General features: G+C 38.6%; 1 protein-coding gene across 4 annotated transcripts in view; it reads right to left on the bottom strand.

Moving 5' to 3' along the window:
* The window catches only part of glt1d1 (glycosyltransferase 1 domain containing 1), a 98025-nt gene that overhangs the window by 22941 nt on the left and 51816 nt on the right, over nucleotides 1-23268 (bottom strand). For 3 of the 4 annotated variants that reach the window (XM_043715785.1, XM_043715788.1, XM_043715786.1), the window contains exons 7-11: nucleotides 17773-17868; nucleotides 16246-16295; nucleotides 9411-9454; nucleotides 8119-8239; nucleotides 7609-7707 (exon numbers count right to left, since the gene is read on the bottom strand). In XM_043715785.1, coding sequence (XP_043571720.1) covers nucleotides 7609-7707; nucleotides 8119-8239; nucleotides 9411-9454; nucleotides 16246-16295; nucleotides 17773-17868 — 410 coding nt within the window. Of the gene's footprint in view, nucleotides 1-5465; nucleotides 5517-7608; nucleotides 7708-8118; nucleotides 8240-9410; nucleotides 9455-16245; nucleotides 16296-17772; nucleotides 17869-23268 lie in introns of those variants that run through there. The other variant, XM_043715787.1, reaches the window with a different exon arrangement.

Genomic DNA, 23268 nt, shown 5'->3' on the forward strand with positions numbered 1-23268 from the left:
TTTTGTAACATTTATTATGATGTAACAAATTAATTGTAACATTTCTATATCATTTCAAGTTTGTGTGAAAATATGTTTCATTAATGTGTGAGAGAGTAACAATATGTGATAATGCAGTATTAGATTCTTGGCACCAGGCCTTTGGACAACGTTTCTCAATTTTTTTTCTCTCTTTGTCCCCACATCAAAGCTTCAAAATGACCATGCCTCCTCAGTGAGAGCTGTGAGAGTGGGGACAACAGGCTACAAGAGTACAGACCTGTTAGGGTCGAAGCTTCATCACAGCCATTGCTGCAGCAAAGCTCAGGACCCCAAAATTTAAGCTTGTGACATCACTTGGGTCCTGTCCTCTACTCCTTTGAGTAACCTTCTTTATGAAGATTGTGAGGACTTCATTAAGAATGCAGAAAACATTTCAGTGGATGGCTCCGGGGATGAGGGATTTCAGCTGCATGGGCAGATTGGAGAACCGGGATTGTTCTCGCTACGGAAGGAAGGTTGGGTGGAAATTTGACTGGGGTGTTTAAAACCATGAGAGGTCTAAACAGAGTGGTTAATTCTCCAGAAGGACATGGGCATCGCTGGCTGGTCAGCATTTATTGTCCATCCCTAGTTGCCCTTAAGCTCCCATTGGTGTCAAGGTCAAGAACCAGAAGTTGCAGGTTTCAAGTGATTGACAAAAGAATCAAAGGTGACATGAAGAAAATGTTTTTCTTACACAGAGTAATTTCAAGTTGGAATTAACTGCCTGATAATGTGGTAAAGGCAGAATCAATTGTGGCTTTCATAAGGTAATTGGATAGGCACCTGAAGATAAATAAATTGTAGCGGATACATGCAGGACAAAGACAGTGAAGTGGAATTACATAAACTGCTCTTACAGACAGTTGCTATGGGCTTGATGGACTGAATGGCCTTCACCTGTGTTGTAATAATTCTATAAGTCAATGCTTTTGTGCAATAGCAATACGGGCAAGTAAAAAATATTTCTCAGCAAATTTAAACCAACTGGCTTTATCTGACAGTATTTAACAGACAGTTTCTCACAATTCAACATGAAAGCCAAGGTTAACTGAGAAGACACTGATCTCTTGCAATCATTTAATACCACATAGGAACTGGAAAATGACCAGCACATCCGTTCAACAATTTACAGAAGTGAGTGACCTCTGCATTTGTGCTAACAATAAAAAGCTTTATTTTCCTGAACCTCTGCATGACAAACATTCCTACCAGACAGTACATTTTAAGAAATAATTTGGTTAACAACTATACAAGGTAAGTGCGTAGCAAGAAGGCATTCCACCCTTGCATAATGTAAATCATTCTGTGTTCTTAAATGTTAACTCTGCTTTCTCTACACAGATGCTGTCAGATCTGCTGAGTTCCTCTGGCAATATCAGTTTGTGTTTCAGATTTCTTTGTTTAATTATAAAGATCCTACTGTTTTCTGCTTAGAGAGCAGTTGCTTGTTTAAGAAGTTGTGCCTTGACCTTCGTCACTCGCTTTGACAACTGATCTATTGTTAATCATCTCCCTGTGAAGAGTGATGCCTGCCTATATTTTACTTTGCACCTCCTTGCCCTGCTGCCCTGACATATCTTATTATTGAGCTCACTTTTTCTATCCCACTGAGAATCTTTATTCTTCTAAAGAACTCTCTTCAAATCCTTTCACAAAGTCAAAGAAAAGCAAATACTTCTCTGTCCCATTTTCTTTATGACAGAAGTGAAAGTATTCTTGACCTTCATGTACTTTTCACAATTATGAAATATGGTAGATAAAATAGGTTGAAATAGAAGAACAAGAATGATTCTGTTAGAATTTTATTTGGGAACTAGATAATTGGGGTAAAATGTTACTCTTTCAACTCTGTGACTAATTGGATTTTTTTCCCCAACAGCCTCCTTCTATGTCCTGAGTTCAAATTCAGCCCAGTTTGTTTGCATGATTTATTTAGTTATTTTAAAATAACCAGTGCTCCTCCAAACTAATATTATCTGATCTCTTTTCCTGCATTTGGAGGACACTACTGTAGATTATTAGCCAGAATTATGTGCTCAAAAAGAATATAAACTTCTCCAAAGGCTGACATTTCTGAGGAAATGCAACATGGTTGGTGACACCCCTTTTCAAATACTCTAATAAATAAAAGGTCCAGATGTCTATTCTCCTGATTCAGGTGGTCACTAAAACTTCCGTTACACTATTTAGAAAAGAGCAAAATATTCTCCAATGAATCGACCAAAAACAATTATTTGATTTGTCATATAATGATTGTGTGTGCAACGCTGCTATGATAGAATAGCTACTACAGTTACAGAAACATAATTAAATTGATGTAAAATCACTTCAGCTTTGAAAATTAGTGCCACATGGTCATACATTCCCACGATGCCAGAGGCTAAAACTCTAATTTTATGAAGGAAACATGTACTCAAAATCTATTTAGATTAGAAAATATTGCAACAGTAAAGCAAATTCATGATTACATGAATACATAGTTACAAGACTAAATGTTTGATGAGGGAAGGGCTGTAAATGTCATATATATGGACTTCAGTAAGGCGTTTGATAAGGTTGCCTATGGTAGGCTGATGGAGAAAGTAAAGTCGCATGGGGTCCAGGGTGTACTAGCTAAATGGATAGAGAACTGGCTGGGCAACAGGAGACAGAGAGTAGTAGTTGAAGGGAGTTTCTCAAAATAGAGAACCATGACCAATGGTGTTCCACAGGGATCATTCCTGTTGTTTGTGATAGACATAAATGATTTGGATGAAGGTATAGCTGGTCTGATTAGCAAGTTTGCAGATGACACTAAGATTGGTGGAGTAGGAGATAGTGAAGGAGACTGTCAGAGAATGCAGCAGAATATAGATAGATTGGACAGTTGGGCAGAGAAATGGCAGATGAAGTTTAATCCAGGCAAATAGGAAGTGATGCATTTTGGAAGATCCATTCTAGAGCAAACTATAGGGTAGATGGAAAAGCCCTGGGGAAAATTGATGTAGAGAGAAATCTTGGTGTTCAGGTCCATTGTATCCTGAAGGTGTCAACGCAGGTCGACAGAGTGGTCTAGAAGGCATACAGCATGCTTTCCTACATTGAATAGAGTACTGAGTACCAGAGATGGCAGGTCATCTTACAGTTGCATAGGACTTTGGTTCAGCCACATTTTGAATACTGTGTACAGTTCTGGTCGCCACATTATCAAAAAGGATGTGGATGCTTTGGAGAGGGTGTAGAGGAGGTTCAGCAGGATGTTGCCTAGTATGGAAGGTACGAGCTATGAAGAGAGGTTGAGTAGATAAAGATTATTTTCATTAGAAAGATAGAAGTTGAAGGGGGTACCTCACTGACATTTACAAAATTATGAGAGGTACAGATGGGGTGGATAGCAAGAAGCTTTTTCTCAGAGGGGGGGACTCAATTACTAGCAGTCACGAGTTCAAGGTGAGAGGGGAAAAGTTGAAGGGAGATATGCGTGGAAACTTCTTTACGCAGAGGGTGGTGAGTACCTGTAACAAGTTGCCAACAGAGGTGGTAGATACTAGCACATTAGCGTCATTTAAGATGTATCTAGACTGATACATGAATGGGCAGGGAGCAAAGGGATTCAGATCCTTGGAAAATAGGGGACAGAGCTGAAAATGTGTTGCTGGAAAAGCGCAGCAGGTCAGGCAGCTTCCAAGGAACAGGAGAATCGACGTTTCGGGCATAAGCCCTTCTTCAGGAATGAGGAAAGTGTGTCCAGCAGGCTAAGATAAAAGGTAGGGAGGAGGGATTTGGGAGAGGGGCGTTGGAAATGCGATAGGTGGAAAGAGGTCAAGGTGAGGGTGATAGGTCAGAGTGGGGTTGGGGCGGAGAGGTCAGGAAGAAGATTGCAGGTTAGGAAGGTGGTGCTGAGTTCGAGGGATTTGACTGAGACAAGGTGGGGGGAGGGGAAATGAGGAAACTGGAGAAATCAGGCTTAGATAGAGGGTCTAGTTCGGCTTATAGAGGGTCTAGTTCGGCACAGGCATGGAGGGCCGAAGGGCCTGTTCCTGTGCTGTAATTTTCTTTGTTCTAAATTCTAACTTTTAATAGGAGGTGTTTGCTGTAAATTCAGTACTTCCATTTGTGAACACAAAAAGAGCCTAATTGCAGTCCTGAGCTTCACAACTACCATGTCCACATGCCAAGCAAGATCATTGTTATTCATTACTAGTATTCGTAGCTTACTAACCTTTTGTGTTGACATGAAGGCTAATAACTATCTTAACTGAAAGAAAATTAGTATCAATGAGACCCATTCAAAAGATTTTGATATTAACTTGGCCAGGAGCAAATATGTGTTTCAAACAAGGTCAGCACGATTCTCTCGCCAAGATTCAGAAAGCTGGATAAAATAGGCCATTCCTGTATCACCATTCCTGCAGGAATGGATGCCTAGCAGAAATAGCTTCATCAGTCCCTGATGCCTCAGCATCAATATTAATTACACTGCAGCAGTGGACTGAAATGATCAGCCTGGTTTTACCTGACAATCACCAGCAACTTCATGGCACAGTCAATGACAACGTGTAATCAGCATAGAATTTCACCATCTTCTGTTTTGGCTACTTTTCAATAATTTCTCTGTTAAAACTGAGCAGATGAGCTGCTCACTGAGGGCAAATTTGAGTGGTTTAATGGCACCCTAGTCAGTAGTCATTGGTCTTTGATTCTTAATTGCTATAGTAAACTTGCAATTCAGCCAACATTATCCAATATGAACCCTGAGTGACTCTTAACTGCAGAACAGTTCTGGGTTCTACAATAAGCAAGGTTTACATTCAATGTGACCAGCAGGAAGCCAATCTAGAGCACTTGAGAAAGATAACATTTCTTCAGCTAATAGATCTGTTATGCCTTTATTTCTAGTTGTATTGACATCTTTCACTGTAGTTGTAACTATGTCAAAAGGGAACAACTTAATTGAAGTAGGCTACAGCTCACACAATGCAATTAAAAAACAACTGAATTAATATTTTGGAGGGCTCTTGTGACACAGTAATATCCCTACCCAAAGACATGGTTCAAGTCCCATCTGTTCCAGTGATGTGAATAACATCTATAAATAGATTGATTAGAAAATACCTTGTATAAATGTTTCTCTGTGAAGTTAGGAGAGGGATTTGACTGTTAAAATAAGTTAGAAGGTGTTTTAGCAAACATAACAACCGTTAAATGATAGATCAACCTTTTTTTTACCAATTGTACAAATGTGTTGCCTATAATAGGAGAGCAAGAGGTAAGAGTCAGACTAGACCTCAGTCACTGTTACACCAATAATATACCTAGCCTGGCGGAGGCTATATATATAGATCAAGCATTAATTTAAAAATCAGTTTATTCTGTGTTGCACTTTGTTTCTTAGAAAATGCTATTATAAAACATAGCTGCAATCATTAGCAAATTTTCTTTTGTCCAGTTTCCAAATACCAGTAAGAATATTCCGGCCAGGGTTATCTATATTTTCTTCAATTTTATTTCACCTAAAATAAAAACAGTCCAAAGTACCAGGGTAAAGAATAGGAAGACAGAGAAAAAGAAACAGAGCATAATGCCATCAAATTCTCCACTTAAATGTACAGATGAATTTCTGTTTGATTTGTACAAGGACTACTTTGTAGAATAAAGTACTTTGGAAAATGAAGAATTTCTCAGTGTGCAACAATGCTGAAAAGTTAATGCTGTATTGTAAATTATCAAGTCTTAAATGGGCTTTTTAAAAGTTTCTTTGATAAACGTATCTGACAAAAAATTCTATATTGTTTTATCTAATTTTTCAAATTAACATAATGCACTCCTACAAATACAAGAGAAAAAGTATGCAGGAAACCTGGATGTTTGTAAATAACTAGTTTCTTACTCAAAATTCAACAGCCACAGAATTGATTTTCTGTTAAAACATGGCTCTACATTGTAGAAATTGACCTTTGAAGGAGTGCAGTGCAAATTCACCAGCAAGTTAAGAACATAAGAAGTAAGATTAGCAGTAATAGGCTGTATGCCTCTTCGAGCCTGCTCTGTCATTTGTTAAGACCATGGCCGATCTTTGATCTCAATTCTACTTCCTCAATTTGATTCCCTAGATGCATTGATTCCCTTAAGAGTCCAAAGATTTATCAATTTCAGCCTTCAATATACTCAGTGATTGAGTATCCACAGCATCTTAAGGCTCCAGAATTCTAAAGATTCACAACTCATTCAGTAAGTTTTTTTTCCTCAATTGTCAACCCCTTATCCTGAGAAGATTACCCTTTTCTGGAATCTCCAACCAGGCAAAATAGCTTTCAACAACTATCCTGTTAAACTGTCTCAGCATCTTAGTCAAATTCAATTAGATCAAATCATTCTTGAAATTATAGAGAATGCAATTCCATTTTACTCAATCTTGCCTCACCTGATAAATGTCTTATCATCAGGAATCACTCTAGTGAACCTTTATTGCATCTTTTTCTAAGGCAGACTGTGGCTCACCCCATTAATTAAACTTAGGACATTTGTACCCCAAGGTATGGCTGTATTGTGAAATGTAATTTATGATAAATTAGCACAAGAATGGCTCAGATTAACAGAATATTTAAGTTATGCAGAAAATAATTTTAATCAGAAGAAATTTATTTAAATAAAACATAATCAGCAGTTTTGTCAGTATTCACTTAACTGCATAGTCATTACCCAGTATCTTCTGGCAAAATAATCTGACTTTTAAGATGTTTAGGTCATCCAAGATTTAATACTGAAAGCTTTATGTATTTCTCTCAAATCCAAATGTGCTATTAATTACACAAGTGTTGCGTTATGGTTTTGTTAAGTAGAAATTTAGCTTTGTTAATAAATTATATTGAAATTCCAGGATCTCTCGGGTGTGGCGTGGTGGCTCAGTAGTGGCACGGTGACACAGTGGTTAACACTTCTGCCCCACAGCACCAGGGATCTGGGTTTGATTCCACCCTCGGTCGACTGTCTGGGTGGAGTTTGCACATTCTCCCCGGTCTGCGTGGGTTTCCTCTTGGTGCTTTGGTTTCCTCCCACAATCCAAAGATGTGCAGCTTAGATGAATTGGCAATGCAAAATTGCCCATAGTGTTGTTCACAAATGTGTTGGCTAGGTGCATTGGGGAAATGTAGAGTAATAGGTTAGGGGAATGGATCTTGGTAGGATACTCTTCGGAGGGTTGTTGTGGACTTGTTGAGCCTAATGGCCTGTTTCCACACGGTAGGCATTCTATGAAGATTTTGCATTAGCTAAATCACTAATGTCACAATTACTTCATAACCAAAAGGTCAATGCTTGTGGGGATTGGGGGAAAATTACAGCATTTTTATTTTAGAAACTAAATATACTGGAAGACTTCAAGAAGGGGGTGTGGCAACCAAGTGTATTTACAGCTCCAGTCATATAGCATCAGTGTAAATTCAAACTCTAATTTAGTACTGATTGACTCATTTGAGTCAGATGGAGTGCATTACAAGCTTTGGGTTGAACCGTGGATGATTTCTGAGCCAATTTGACCCTGCCTTGGCACCATAATCAGAGCATAAGATTCATCTTGCCCTATTTAAATTGTTCATTACTTACTGGTGGATCGAAGAAGAGAAGTCCTGTGTGTTCGTGTTTTACTATGGCTCTGTTTCCAGATATATTTCTTGCTAGCACTGGAACATTAAGGTCCATCGCCTAAATACAACAAACCCCATTTAAAAAAAAAGAGGAAACACGTGCCAGTCATCTTAGCAAAACAAATGAAATAAAAGTAAACTGAATTTATTTTGAATCTTTCCCACTTTTATCCTGTACAGATTATAAGTCACAACATACTACGTCCCAGTCAGAAACTGGTCAATAAATTTCTTCGTAATCATTACTGATGTTTTCCCACAGCTAAATGTGCATTTTAAGTTTCCTTATATAAAAGAGATCCATTTAGCTCTAAAAGCACCCAAGTTCTATGTCACAACTAACCTTAGAATACACATCTACTGACGTTATAGTTGAAATGTTAAAAAACTAAATCATTTAAGTTAGCGAAATTTAAAAAAAAACATATTTGTTTATGAAAGAAAATTAGGTATTTCAGAAAATAAGAACCTCGAGAATAGTAGAAGACATTCCTTCAGAGATAGAGCTATTTACAACAGCAAAAGAATCCCTCATAGCAGCTTGCAGTTCTTCCTGAGGTTTCTCTGAAACTAGATAGACCCCAGAAGCACTATAAAATAACAAAAAAAGAATTATGTTTAATCTTCATTGAAACAAATGCAAATATTGCTTGTCAACAAAAGATTTTATAATCAGTTAACTTTTATTTGTGATTGTGATTTTGATTTAGTTTTCTTGAAATCTGGAACAATTTTTTGTGCCCTTTAAATCATTAAGGTGAGAAATGTCAGTGCTGGATCATGAAAGGCTATATCTATTTTGAATAACTATTAAGCACTCCAAGGTCATGAATAATATGGTTAAGGAATAGAGTACTGATCTGAACTTATCAGAATTTCCATGTTTTCATTTGGAGAGTCATAGAGATGTACAGCATGGAAACAGACCCTTTGGTCCAACTCGTCCATGCCCACCAGATACCCTTAATGAATCTAACCCCATTTGCCAGCACTTGGCTGAGATCCCTCGAAACCCTTTCAATTTATATACCTATCCAGATGCCTTTTAAATGTTGTAATTATACCAGCCTCCACCACTTCCTGTGGCAGCTTATTCCATACACATACCACCCTTTGAGTGAATAAGTTGTCCCTTCAGTGCCTTTTAAATCTTTCCCCTCTCACCTTAAACCTATGCCCTCTGGTTTTGGACTTGCCCACCCTGGGGAATAGACCTTGTTTTTCTACCCTATCCATGCTCCTCATGATTTTATAGACCTCTATAAAGTCACCCCTCAGCCTCCGATGCTCCAAGGAAAATACCCCAGTCTATTGAGCCCTTTCCTATGGCTCAAATCATCCAACCCTGGCAACATCCATGTAAATCTTTTCTGAACCCTTCCACATTTCACAATATCCTTCCCATAGCAGGGAGACCAGAATTGAATGCAGTATTTCTATAGTGGCGTAACCAATCTCCTGTAGAGCTGCAGCAAAACCTCCCAACCCCTATACTCTGCACTGACCAATAAAGGCAAGCATAAAAATTTGCTGTGCCAGTGTGAATTTCTCTTTTTCTCAATTTCTCAAAAATAACTAATTATTCCATCAATCAAGTTAGCAACAAACAATAAGTTTTTTTCTTTACCACAATGTTTTAGAACAGAAACACGATTCCAATGTGGGATCAACAATAAAAGACAAATCAAATATTTCAGAGAAGCTGACATTACAGAAATGAATACTTGCCCATTCAATTCAAAAAAGTTAAAATTAGCTTACCTTTTGACCTTGGCTTTCACCTGCTGTGTGAATGCTGCATCAACCTGCAAAGATCAGTCAAGCAACAGATAAATGTGACCCTCCTCTTTTGGAACATAACTGTACTTGTCTCTTAGATAATGGATATGCTTTGCAATTCTTAAAATAATATATTTTGAAACTGTATAGTATTTGTCATGGCCAGCATTGTTCCCTCTGCTATTACCAGCAAAAACGGATTGACTGACTATTTATCCTTTATACTCTTTGGAATTTGGATGCACTCCAAATCAGCTGCAATCTTTGTTCCCATAACACTTCAATTTAAAAGTAATTTACTGGGCTATGGAATTCACAGAATGGCCTGAGACATGATAGTATAACAAGATAAATGCAAATCATTCTTCCTTCTATGTAACATAGCATGCACAATAAAAATAAATTACTTTTACTTCTGAATTTCTTGCTCCTCTTCTGACGCTGGTGATTGAGGCTAGGACATGGTGCCAAGAGCAGTGACAGCCTTGCTAACTATCAGCCAGGTTCCAATTTGCCTGCAAACTTAAACAATAACAGCTGCCACTCTGTTTCATCATAAGGGCAGCACCGCTGAGCTACATACTGTTCTTACTCAACATCTATACAGAGGCACTCTTTTCAGCTTGGGCCAGAGACAACAATCACACGCAGGAATCCCTGGTCCATATTTTCCCTTGCTATGCCTACCTGTTATGGTTCTATCATATTCCAGCCAAAGATTATTATAAAAAATGTATTTTGAACTCTAAGACCCTTCTTATTTCACAACATCTGAATAACCATGCAAAGTTAGTTTTCCTCTGGGTTCCTTCTGGTGGACCAAACAGGTACAGTGAATTTGAGCTGCATTATGATTGTGAAGAAAGGGGTGCCTCTAATTTTCCAGTTTTGGGCCTCCCATGTGTAGGTATGAGAGGTCATAGGATTAATGTAAGGAAAGGGTAAGGTTTGGAGTTAATATAAGGTAAGAGCTTGCTTGCTAATAGAATCCATATAGTGTGGAATTTGGCCTATTGAGGCTAACAACAACCCTTCAAAGAGCATCTCACCCAGACCCATCTCCCTACACTATCCCTGTAACCCTGCATTTCCCATAGCTAATCCACCTAGCCTGCACATTCCTAGATAATTTATCACGGCCAATCCACCTAACCTAAACATTTCTGGACCATGTGAGGAAACCAGAGCATCCAGAGTAAACCCATGCAGACACATGAAGAATGTGCAAACTCCACACAGTTACCTGAGGGTGGAAATGAACCCGGATCCCTGGCATTGTGAGACAGTAATGTTAACCATTGAACCACCATCCAGCCTTGCTCCCGAGATCTGCTGAATCTCTAGCTATATGTTCTTCTTCAAAAGCTATGATGTTTTGGATTGCTGTCAGTGAGCTGTCCAGATATCAAGCAGATACATACATGATCAAGGTGGATGGCAGGGAATGCCTCCTTGTGCCTCAGAATCACACTTGTGATGTTGGCCTTGATGATGTAATGTCAGGTAAATTCAACAGCAGTTGTCATGAAGGTGATGTTCCACAGATGATGTGAAATGATGAAAGCCTTCCCTATGCACTTAATATATTACTTAATATATACTGAAAGTTCTAAATTTATACTGGACCCTTTGCCAATCTACTGTAAATACACCAAATCTCCAATGAAGTCGCTGCATGACTCAAAGCTGTTTCATGACATATTTATGTTTCTGAAATATGTTCTACTATCCCAAGATCTATCCCTTTTCAGTCTACTATGATGGTGAATTACAGTATGTTTCAGGTTTGCATTTGAAATCATGTCTTGCAATTAATTAAAACATAAAATTTACTGGATATACAGGCATTTGATTTCTTATCGGGAAACCATGCTGCTGTTCTCCTGTTGCTATTTGCTCTTTTAACTTTGGCACATTTCCACTCTTTTGTGTGATTTCCCTGGATGTCTTTCACATTATCTTACTTTCAAACTTTTCTTGATGCCTTTTCCTTTTTGACTCTTTAAACTTTCATAGCTTCCATTTATTTTTTTCCAGTTGCCTCCTTTGTGTTAGCCATTTTCTCTCTGCTTCAAGTGTCCTTTCAAACTCATTTATTTTCAATTTTCATTCTTTATTCTTATCTTTTTTATCCCAGTTGCATTTTATTTACTTTTTGCTACCAACATAAACATCAGCTCAAAACACTCAACAATTCTATGCTGGTGCATGGAGCATAAAAGAACTTTGGAAACAAAGGGCAAACTGAAAAATCCTGGCTTCAGTCAGGGAACAAACAGTGAGCTAAAGGTTTTGGGCAAAAAACGTTATCATGAGCTGCCATTTTGACACCAGGAAGGCAAAGTGCAAAGATACAAACAAGAATCGTGCACAGTTTTCTCACATCTACCCAAATACATGCTTCAGTAACATTTTCTTGGTATTAGTCACAAAGCTACAGCAGTTTTAAAATAGGGCTAAAAGAAGCCTTTAATCCACTGAAAAGCTTCTTCCTGTTCAGCCACTATCGAAGTCCCTCTCTTTAGTGGGTTGACAAGGCGATCAGACTAAGATCAGTCTCTGAACTGATCAAACACAGTCAAATACCCACTTTGTTTTATACAGTTTGAACACAACATGGCTTTGCAAACGTAGAATATAGCAAATAGTTTCCTCACTGCAACTCCTGGAGATATATGGGTCCTCACTGCAACTCCTGGAGATATATGGGCATTACTGAAACACTTTCAAACTGGTACAATGTTAAAAACAACTTCATTAAACAGCCACATTGTTTATTAGAACTGTTCATTAGAAAATGAGTGCAAAAAAATCAAAGCTGACTAGAAAATTAATAAGAGAAATGGCAAATCTGCAATGCAACCCTTCTAAATGGCAGTCAGCCAGACAGGCTTATTGGCAATATCAAAGTAATTAACAAAGAAAACACATTAAATTGTTTAGCAATGTGGAGAGACACGACCATCTGCTGACCTGAAATACTGTCCAACTTCCATATCTAAACCAAGTTTAAGAAGGATATTTATCCCTAAAAATTGCTAGCTCATGGCCAAACTTCATCTCTGAAGTTAACCCTTTATTGAAAACTGCTTTAGGACAGCATTAGGATCTGGGCAGAATGTAACAGAGATTCACTACGTTAGTTCCTGGCATGGGCCATGAGAGATTGAATAGACTATGGTTACATTCCCTGGAGTTTAAAGAATTAGAAGTGGTTTAATTGAAACAGAGACAATTCTCAAGGGGCTTTGAGAGGATAAATGCTGAGAAAATGTTTCCTTTCCTTGTTGGGAAATCTCAAATCCAGGATTACAGATACAAAATAAAACTACTCATCTTTAGTACTGAGAAGTGGAGAAATGTCTTCACTCAAAGTGTTATGAATCTTTGGAATCCTTTAACCCAGGGAATCTATGATACTCAGTCATTTAAGATATTCATGATAGAGTTTAATAAGCCTTTTGAATGCTAAGGGAATTAAGGGATGAGATAGCACAGGGAGGTCGAGTGCACACAGAAGATTAGCCATGATCTTAATCCATGACAAAGCAGGCTCGAAAGCCAAATAAAGCCTTCATTAATTGTTACCTCGTTTACTATAACTTGTTTTTTTAAGTGCCTTATCCCTATCTCTAGAGTTACTTTTTACACCCCTCCACTTTTCTCTTTCCAGACAAGCTTTGATTTCCCCAACATGCTTTCCTTCACTGTTCCTGACTCTCAATCCAAAGCCCAAACCATAAGCTCATACAACATCCAAAATGTTTCACATGAGAGCAAGGTAAACATAATCAAATGATTACTAAAATTAAAATTGAGGATACAGTTTCAAAGCAGTATGTTATATACACATAAATCCTGAAGCCCAGATCAATAATTCAGAGAGCTAAGTCCGAACCTCACCATGAAAACTGTGGAATGTAGATTTAGTTAATTTTTAAAAATCTACAATAAAAAGCTACTATCAGTAATGGTAACCACAAAACTACCAAATTTTCATTAAAGAAAACATTTGATTTACCCATGACCTTTAGGAAGGGTACCCACCATTCATACTTAGTCTGGTCCTTGTGAGTGGCGACCCAGAGTAACATGATTGGCTCTAAACTACCTTCCAACATGGCCTAAGCTATTCAATTGTATTGAACACCTACAATGTAGTAAAGATCTAAAACCGAACAGATCATTTGGCTTCAAAATAGCCATCTGATTCGGACACAACAGAGGAACAACTAGCTCAGCCAACCCTTCAAAATTTTCACCAATTTCAAGGAACTAGATCTGCCAAAAATCCAAGCAGATGTTTGCTGCCAATTGCAGAGTTCAGTCCCCAGGAGAAAGTGAGGTCTGCAGATGCTGGAGATCAAAGTTGAAACTTTATTGCTGGAACAGCACAGCAGGTCAGGCAGCATCCAGGGAACAGGAGATTCGGCGTTTCGGGCACAGGCCATTCCTGAAGAAGGGCCTGTGCCCGAAACGCCGAATCTCCTGTTCCCTGGATGCTGCCTGACCTGCTGTGCTGTTCCAGCAATAAAGTTTCAACAGAGTTCAGTCCCCATCCTAGCTCCTCAGATACTGAATCAGTCTGTGCCTGAATGTGGTAAGATCGAGACAACATTCAGACTTGGGATAAGTGGCAAGCACCAAGTACCAGGCAATGAAACTCTCCAACAAAAAAATTACTTGTTGACATACATTGGCACTTCTATTGTTGAATCCTCCACAATCAACATTCTGAGGGGTTACTAGTGATCTAAAATGTAACTGGACTAGTCACTTAAACACATAGCTACAAAAGCAAGTCTGAGGCGGGGAACTCTGAACATGCTACTCACCTCCTAACTATGCAAAGTCTGTTTACCATTTACATAGCATAAGTCAGAAGTGCAAAGTTCCCATTTCCTTGAACGAATGCAGCTTCAGCAACACTCAAAACTTGAGATCACTAAAGGCAATGCATCCTGTTTAATTGCAACCACCTTAGCCATCTTTCATGTAGTATTGGTACAGAGTCAGAAGTGTGCACCATCTGCAAGGTACATTGCAGCAACTCACTAAAGGAATATCAAAACTATCTTATAAACCAGGGCATGGACTGACCACCTTGAAGAACAAGGGCAGCTGGCATATGGAAACACCATCAGCTGTAAGTTCACCTTCAAGACACATACCATCCTGACTTGGAAATAGATCATAATTGCTTCATTGTCACTAAATCTAAATCCTGGAACTCGGTTCTCAACAGCACTGTGGGAGTGCCTTCATTGAAAGGTAATCAGGTATCGGCAATAAATGCTGACCTTGCCTACGGTGCTTGCATCTCATGAATACAAAAATAAAAAAAACTCATTTTCTAACATATTTTCATAAGCCTACTGAATAAAGACTGGTTACACAATTTCATATTGATTTGTAAGGACAATACATTTAGTTATGATCCTAGCTGATGGTAATATAGGACAATTCACTATCAGAGTGAAACCTGAATTAAATCATAAGCTTTACTTTTACAATATAGTCAGTTACTGAATGTTTTTACAAGAAGTTGCCAATGTATGTTTAACACAAGAACAGACAAAAGTAAAAGAAAACACCACCCAGATGATATTAAGAATTACATGAAATGATCTTATGATAATAGCGAAAGTGAAAAGTCAACTCGTGTACCTTCAAAAACATTATCGAAACTCAAACCTTTGTGAAAGGTCACTTTGCTCACACTTAAAAGTAGTTCCTTCTTTAGTTGGCACAACTAAACTTGGCTTTTTCAAGGCAAACTCCTGCATTCACTCAATACTACATCTTTGGTTAGTATCTTTTCATAAGACGATTAAACAAACTGCTAACATAGCTCACTTATTTCTTAACAATGATTGTTTAAACTCCTCTTCCACAGCTTTCTTCCACAGCCTTCTCATACTGACATTAAACCATGACAGATTGCTTGACTCCAGTCTGGATTTTTTAAAAACCGCTAAACTGTTAACATTGCTGCCATAGATCTGTGCTTTCCGACAGAAACCTGTACACTCACTGAAATAAATCTTCTAGATATTTCTGTGTTTCTAAATATACTTGTTTCAGTTTCTGTCTCTTTGTGCCATAGATCGCCTTGTTGTTCAGCAACAATCTAACATTTTCCTCTCTACCTTTTTTTTCCTAAATGATAACTTTATTCGCCTCAAGGATCTTTTAAAAGCCTAATTTAAATTCACATAAACAGATTACCAGGTAGGGTTTTATCCCTCATGATGTGTTATGTCTTTCCTTCTTGATGCAAACAGTACAATGCATAGTTCCAGTCATATGAGAACCCTCAGTTTCCAAACAATAATAGAATATCACAGACCTTCATCACATTGATTACATTACATTACATTTCAGTATGGAAACAGGGCCTTCGGCCCAACAAGTCCACACTGACCCGCCGAAGCGCAACCCACATTTACCCCTACATTTACCCCTTACCTAACACTACAGGCAATTTAGCATGGCCAATTCACCTGACCTGCACATCTTTGGACTGTGGGAGGAAACCGGAGCACCCGGAGGAAACCCACGCAGCCATGGGGAGAATGTGCAAACTCCACACAGTCAGTCGCCTGAGGCAGGAATTGAACCCGGGTCTCAGGCGCTGTGAGGCAGCAGTGCTAACCACTGTGCCACCGTGCCGCCCACAAATAGTGATAGTGATTGGAATAGTGATAACTTGGGCCTGCTTAATATACCATCTACTGTGCAGAAGAACACTACACAGGTCAATAAAACAGCCTTTATGAGAAAAATAGACATTTAAACATTTGAAGAAAGATCTTACCTCTGGTCCAATAATAATTAAATAAACCCTTGGATCTTTCTTATGCCAAACTATAAAACAAGATTTTAAAAAAATCAGCTGAAATACATGAAATGGATTTTGCTGTAGATTTTGGCCATATTTCAGTTACATTAACTTCATGACAATGGTACACTGTTTCATTTCCATTTAATAGCTTCAAGGAAATAGATAAGACTAAACCTCAGCAGTAACTCTGAAATTAACTTTAAAACTGGGTTCTTGGAAAAGGGAAATTGTGCAGGCAGTTTCAATTAAATTACTTTAGCCAACAGATGATGAATGCATGGTATGGAATTTTCAGAGAAATGCTGGAGGAAGATAGCAATGGAAAAAAATCAGGTTGAAATTAGATCAGTATTTGAGAGAAAGGGTGTTTTAATAAGATTCGTTTTTGAGACTGGTCAGGATAGACTGCTGAGTAATTTCTGGCCCTGTATTTAGGTTCTGGATCCAGTTTTTAAGCATTTCAACTTATAATCTACACTGTTGACAGTTTCCGATCGCACAGTAAAAGCGTTACTGTAATTATAACCAATATAACTTAATATGGTCATATTTGTTCCCATTTCGTTAGATGCAAATATTCAGATAGTTCATTTTATCACTATAAAAATTGCTACAAATTGTTCCATGCAAATTTATGAAAAATCTCCCCATGTCCAAAACTCAGTAATAAATATTGGATGGTTGTTAAATAGGGAATTCAGAAGAGACCTCAGTACCCAAGGAATGTTTGGAATGTGGCTATTCCATAGATTCTCAGGAGGAAGCTAGATAAACCAAGGAGAGAGGAAAGGAATAGCAGAATCTGCTGATAGGGCTAGATGAGGGAGGGTGGGAAGATATTTGCATGGATCATAAACACCAGGATAGGTTAATTGGTACATCTGACCTGTTTTAGTGCTATATTTGAATATAACACAAATAAAGCATAATACGTAGATTAAAAACACATATTTTGTAATATCTGTTATAGCATCTTCAAATTTCTTGCGTTTAAACTTTAGGTGAGGTTTGATTAATAGGAACTATCTCTGTCATTAACTGTACAGCTTCCAAGTTCCTTCACAGAAGGAATGTCCAGTTTAAAAAGACAAAATGTTTCATCAACAGTTATTAATGACAAAATATAGTTCATGGTTTGGCAAGAAAGTCTGCATAATTCCTCGAATTATTTGTCTCAAATCTCATTAATAATACATAAAAAAAGCTGAAGCTGCATTAGATTTCATAAGTTGTGACAATTAAGCTCCCAAAATAGTACCAATGACCAAACTAGGTTGCATTTATTCTAAGCGAGGTTTCCAGAGTGTACAAGGTCTCTCTTCTTCTCATTACAGCATAAAGTAATAAGCTTTCAATTCACAGAAGTAATTAATAGAAGGATCAACAGTTCAATGCAGAATATACATGCCTGGCTTGTAAAGAGAGTACAATTACGAACATTACCACTTAAAAGTCAAGGGACATTCAATACATTAAGGTAATGAAATCTATCTTAAGTACCTGAAAAAGCATCCACCAAAAAGAGGGGATCTTTGACTCGCCGAAGTCCACACACCAAAAGAAATATGTATGTATCAATATTCTTACAATGAATCCCTGTAATCAATATATGGGAAAATATTCATTTATAAAGTAGAAAATCATGTTCAGTGATTTTTTCAGTCTGAAAAAAATCTAGTCTTTATTAAACTACCTTTTGCAAAAGATAATTTTTAAAAATCAGAGCGATCTAGTTTTGTGTGGTTATTCCAGTGGAACAGAAAGGTCAGATTGATATAGAAAATTAACATGTTTGCAACATTCTATATTTTAGTTTACACTGACGATTACTTTATTGCAAACTGTTAACTCAAGAATGTCACAATCTTTCAGCTTTGATTCAGAACGGAAAGTTTCTTAAAAATGTCAGCATTTCAGCAGGCTCAATTAAAGCAATCAATTTTCTTGGAAAGAGATTGTAAAGCTGGCATTGATCTCAGTGCTGTTCCTGGGCTTGCTCTCTCCTAAGATTACTTCACGTGCGCTGTGCGTTTTGCTTCTGAAGAACAATGCAGAAACATTTAATTTTACCATTTGCAAACTTAAATTGCAAAAACTATGCTCATCTGTACTCAATAAAACAACAGATGAAAGTAATCCTCTTTTTGCTGGCAAATTCCAAATCAGGAGAGACTAGTACTCAAAAGGAAATGAACTAGACAATGATGTAGTAGCCATGCCTATACATGATAAAGTGGTTCTGTAGGGGAAAGTTAAATTTAGTGCAGTAAAACAGAATAATTGACTATCTTTTATATAGAGCACAGCAAAATCCTATTTAGTTCACCATCCAAAATAATAATATAGCCTGCTAACTTCTACCAAATGGATATCATAGCATATTTTACCTCAAACAAGCTAAAGCAGAATTTAAAAGAAAGTCCATATGCAAATAACTCTGTCATGGGATTTAAATGAATAACGTATCTGGCTTTGCTCACCGTTTTAGTTCACATATGATTATCAACTGGATGACTGGTTTGCAATCCATTCTCATTTAATCAATATTATGTGTAACACAACAGGGTCAACAGTGACAAAAGATGGAAAAGTGAGTTTTGAGGAAGAGTCTGAATACACTTCATTATTCTAACCCAAGTCTGTGATTATCAGCACACACCTAAGTGTCCCAACACCCTACTTGCGTTAACATATTCTACTACCATAAGTTATATGCAACAATATTGTTGGATCTTCACAAATATAAGACTTTTTTTAAATTTAAAAACTGATTTTACAAATCACTGAGGGGAAGAAAGATAACACTGATTAGAATGAAGAAGAAAAAAAGACTTAATTTGATACAACACTTTCAATACATGTGAAGTTGATACAAGCCACTGATAATAACTAGGTTTTGTATCACTGGGCAAAAAGGGGAAAAGAAAATGTGGATTAGACATTAGATTTGATGACATGTGACCATAAAAATCAATCTGCATCGAATAATTTACAATCAATCAAACACAGGAAAATATTTGGCTGGATTTTACTAGCAATTGGCTAAGTGGTAACTCTGGTAAGTTTCATGGAAGGCTTCTCTCCGTAAGCCTTATTGACGTTTCTTAAGCCATTTCTCAAATTTGTCTAATTACCTGTTCACCATCCCCCAATGATACCCTGTTTGTTGTATTCTCCCACTCACCGCTACCTGGGACCCCTGGTGCTAACACCATCTTTAAAGCCCAGCTGTGTATTCAGTCCAGCTCTGTCCTTTGGAACTGCCTTTCACTATGCATGTCATGGAAACATAACCAAAGGCAAATGCTTCTCAGAGTTCACAGGTAACATCGCTGACACTTCACATATTAAAGAGGACATTCAAACATCTGTTGCTTTTTAAGAAGCTACACAATTTACTCATCTTTAGCCTCATCCCATCTAACAACCTTGTCTCAGGGAATGCAACTCTGTCCTCAAAGCTCAGTGTAGCTCAACATCTTCTCACTGTTTAATGTGGGACCATTGCATACTGAAATGACTTCAAACAGTTCAAAACATGCACTTTTGTTCAGCAAAGGGTAGGACTTATACAATTAATGGTAGGGTCTTGGGTAGTGTTATAGAACAGAGGGACCTAGGGGTTCAGGTACATAACTCTTTGAAGTTTGTGTCACATATAGACAGGTGGTTAAAAAGGCATTTAGCTCGCTTGCCTTCGTTGCTCAATCCTTTGAGTATAGGAGTTAGAAAGTCATGTTGAGGTTGTGCAGGACATTGGTGAGGCCTCTTCTGGAATACTAAATCCAGGTCTAGTTGCCCTGCTATAGGTAGATTATTCTTGCTGGACAGGGTTCAGAAGACATCCACCAGGATGTTGCTGGGGAAGAAAGGTTTGAGTTATAAAGAAAGGCTGGGTAGGTTGAGACTTTTCTCACTCGAACATAGAAGGTTGAGGGGCAACCTTACAGAAGTATATATATAATGAGGGGTATAGAAGGGGTTAATGGTAGTTAACTTTTCCCTGGGATGGGGAATTTCAAAACCAGGGGGCACATTTTTAAGATGAGAGGAGAGAGATTGAAAAAGACATGGGGGCAAACATTTTACATAGAGGGTGATTCGCGTGCGGCATGCACATCTTGAGGAAGTGGTGGATGTGGATATTTATAGAAGTACATGAATAGATTTGGAGGGATATGAGCCAGTGGCAGGTAGGTGGGCCTAGTTTAGTTTAGGATTATGTTCGGCATGGACTGGTTAGACCGAAGAGTTTGTTTCTGTGCTGTATGACTACAAAAGTGAACAAAACAAAAAGAACAGAAGCTGCAATTGCCTCTGGGAACAGACAGAGACTGCTGCTCTTTTCATCAGCAGTCAATGAATGATCAGTACATCCAGCTCACATCTACTCGAACCAGGTTTCAATGAAATCCTGTTTGACTTGCTGCATATGATGCTGTAATGGTCCGTAATGTGGTGTTGCTCTGATCAATATTCTCATCTTCCTCCTCAGAAGACTGCTATCATTCTCCCAGTTCTTCAAGTCCATCACAATCCCTTAAAACTTGCTCCAGTTGTGCAGAGCACAGTATGCTAGGGATTTGTAGTGTACAGTCTGGACTAAATTGAAGGACAGTCCAAGACGTATCCAAACATTGGAATCTTATGCTTAGCACACCAACATTTGCTGCAGGATGGTTCGGTTGGAGAAATGGGCTGCATTATACATACGTTCAGCTTCAGTCAGATGTTGTGTAATGGAGTCATCAGCCATGGTTGCAGACAGTAGCCCTTGTCTCCCAGTCACCATCCTTCTTGAGGCATCCAGTTCTTGATACAAACCAGCAACATGAGAGTTCTCAAGGGCGCAGGCATCATGGCAACTTCCAAGGAAACCACTGCAGATGCCTAAAGTGTTGCACTGGTGATCACAGATGACTTGTACATTGATGGAATGGAACCCTGTTCTATTGTAGAAGTCAGTTGTACTTTGATATGGCGTTGTATGTGATGTGTGTAGTCTATCGTGTCCTGCATCTGGGAAAGCCAGCTGTGCTGCCAAAGCCAATTGTTCAGCTGCACAACTGATCATCGAGACATGAGATTATGCAGTGTGATCTGGCACAAATTGCATTGGTAACAGCCTTAATACATCTGTGATTTGAGGATTGAGAGATCCCACACAAGTCCTCAGTGGCTCATTGGAAATAATAAGTTCTATAAAGAATTTGGTCAGTTGTCACCTTGATGATCATCAGGACAGGTTGGCACAGATCTGTGACTGTGTCTTGGGACACCCTCAGTCTGTGGCGTCATCCCTTATTGCTCATCTGAAGGAAATGTTATTGAGGATGATAAACTCTGGACCTTCAGTCAGTCCTCCAAATCTGTGGGGACCTTCAACTGTGGCCTCTTCACGTAGGCGCTGTTCAGCATCTGCTGGTCCTGGACTTGCTGACGTTTCTGTTCCTCCTCCATTTCACTGTATCCTTGTAGCTATGCATTTGCAGTGGCAATAACCCCTGCTGTGGCTGAATCGATTGGTCATGCTTCCAATGAACCTTAATCATACAATCACCTCAGTGCAGATAGAAGCCATTTGGGCCCGAGTTATCACCAACATTCCAAAGAGCATCCCAACCTATCCTCATAACCCCACATTTACCATAGTTAATCCACTTAGTCACACTATGGTACAACTTAGCATAGTCAATCCACCTAACCTGCACATCTTTGGACTGTGGGACTTAATGAACAATATAAGAAAAAGAATGTGAGCAGTCAATATTCACACCACACAAACTTTACAGTTTAGCATAGTCTTACAGACAATGGGACATGGACAACTCCAACGTGGAAGGCCACGGAATGCTGCTCCATGGAACTTGGACCTAGGGCCTTCAGACTGATAAATATAGGACATGTTATGTCATATAAAAACACGAGGAGATTGAAAGTGCTGTATGATTACTGATACCTTGTCTTCCATCACCTGCATTACCCAAGAGAGGTTTCATTGCACGTAAGAGTATGTTGGCAAATACTTGTAGTTCAACATGACAGGAAACCAATTCCATGCTCTTGTGCAGCCTGTAAAATCTTGGATTGGATTTATGCATTGTGACTCACAGATGTCACTTTTAAGGTCAACTGTGATTACAGAAATGATTATGATCAATGTGCAATGACCAATGCCATGGTCAAGGTTTCTTGTAATCGGATTTGCACCCCACATAGTTGGACACTGCATACATTAAACATGCATGATGCTATGTTGCTGATGTTACTATGCCTAAGTAATGCAATTGACTCTTGAAGGTCTTCACATTGTTCACAAGTAGGTGCCTTCTGCTCAGACAGCAAAAAAAATTCCAACTGTGGTTTCAGCCATTTTCCATTTCCAGAGTTCAGTTACAAATCACATGAATATAGAATGCAGTCACATGGTGTCAGTACTGCACCCCCATGCATTCTCACACACCTCTTTGAATCAATTCAGCTCTCAATATTACCTCATGAGCTCAGGCCCCACAGTTTACTCCTGCCAACCAACATATTGATCATGCTGTAGTTTATCCCCACTGAGGCCAGGGTGGCTCTCCCCCGCAACAGAGTATTCCACCACCTGAAATACATTTCTTTGTTGACATCACCCCTTCACAATTATTGTCCCCTATGTATCCCAGCATGCTGCCTCCAACCTCCACAATCACATGACCCCATCATCATTCTCTAGCACTCTAGCAGCTCCTGATAATCCCTGAATTGATTCCCAAAAATGACTGTGACCCATTTCCATGACTGACTTGGACACACAGCCTCGACTGATAATTGACCAGACCCCTGACTGATCCATTTGCAACTCACTGACAGATTTAATGTGACTCCCCAAAGTTGAACCGGACCTTCAGGACTGTTTGTGGCCCATTCCCCTGATAGCAACAAAAAACACATGGCCTGATCCTGACAACCTTAAGTAGTAGAAAGTGACGACTGCAGTTGCTGGAGATCAGA

This window comes from Chiloscyllium plagiosum, chromosome 25, assembly GCF_004010195.1.
Source record: "Chiloscyllium plagiosum isolate BGI_BamShark_2017 chromosome 25, ASM401019v2, whole genome shotgun sequence".
Classification (NCBI taxonomy): Eukaryota; Metazoa; Chordata; class Chondrichthyes; order Orectolobiformes; family Hemiscylliidae; genus Chiloscyllium; species Chiloscyllium plagiosum.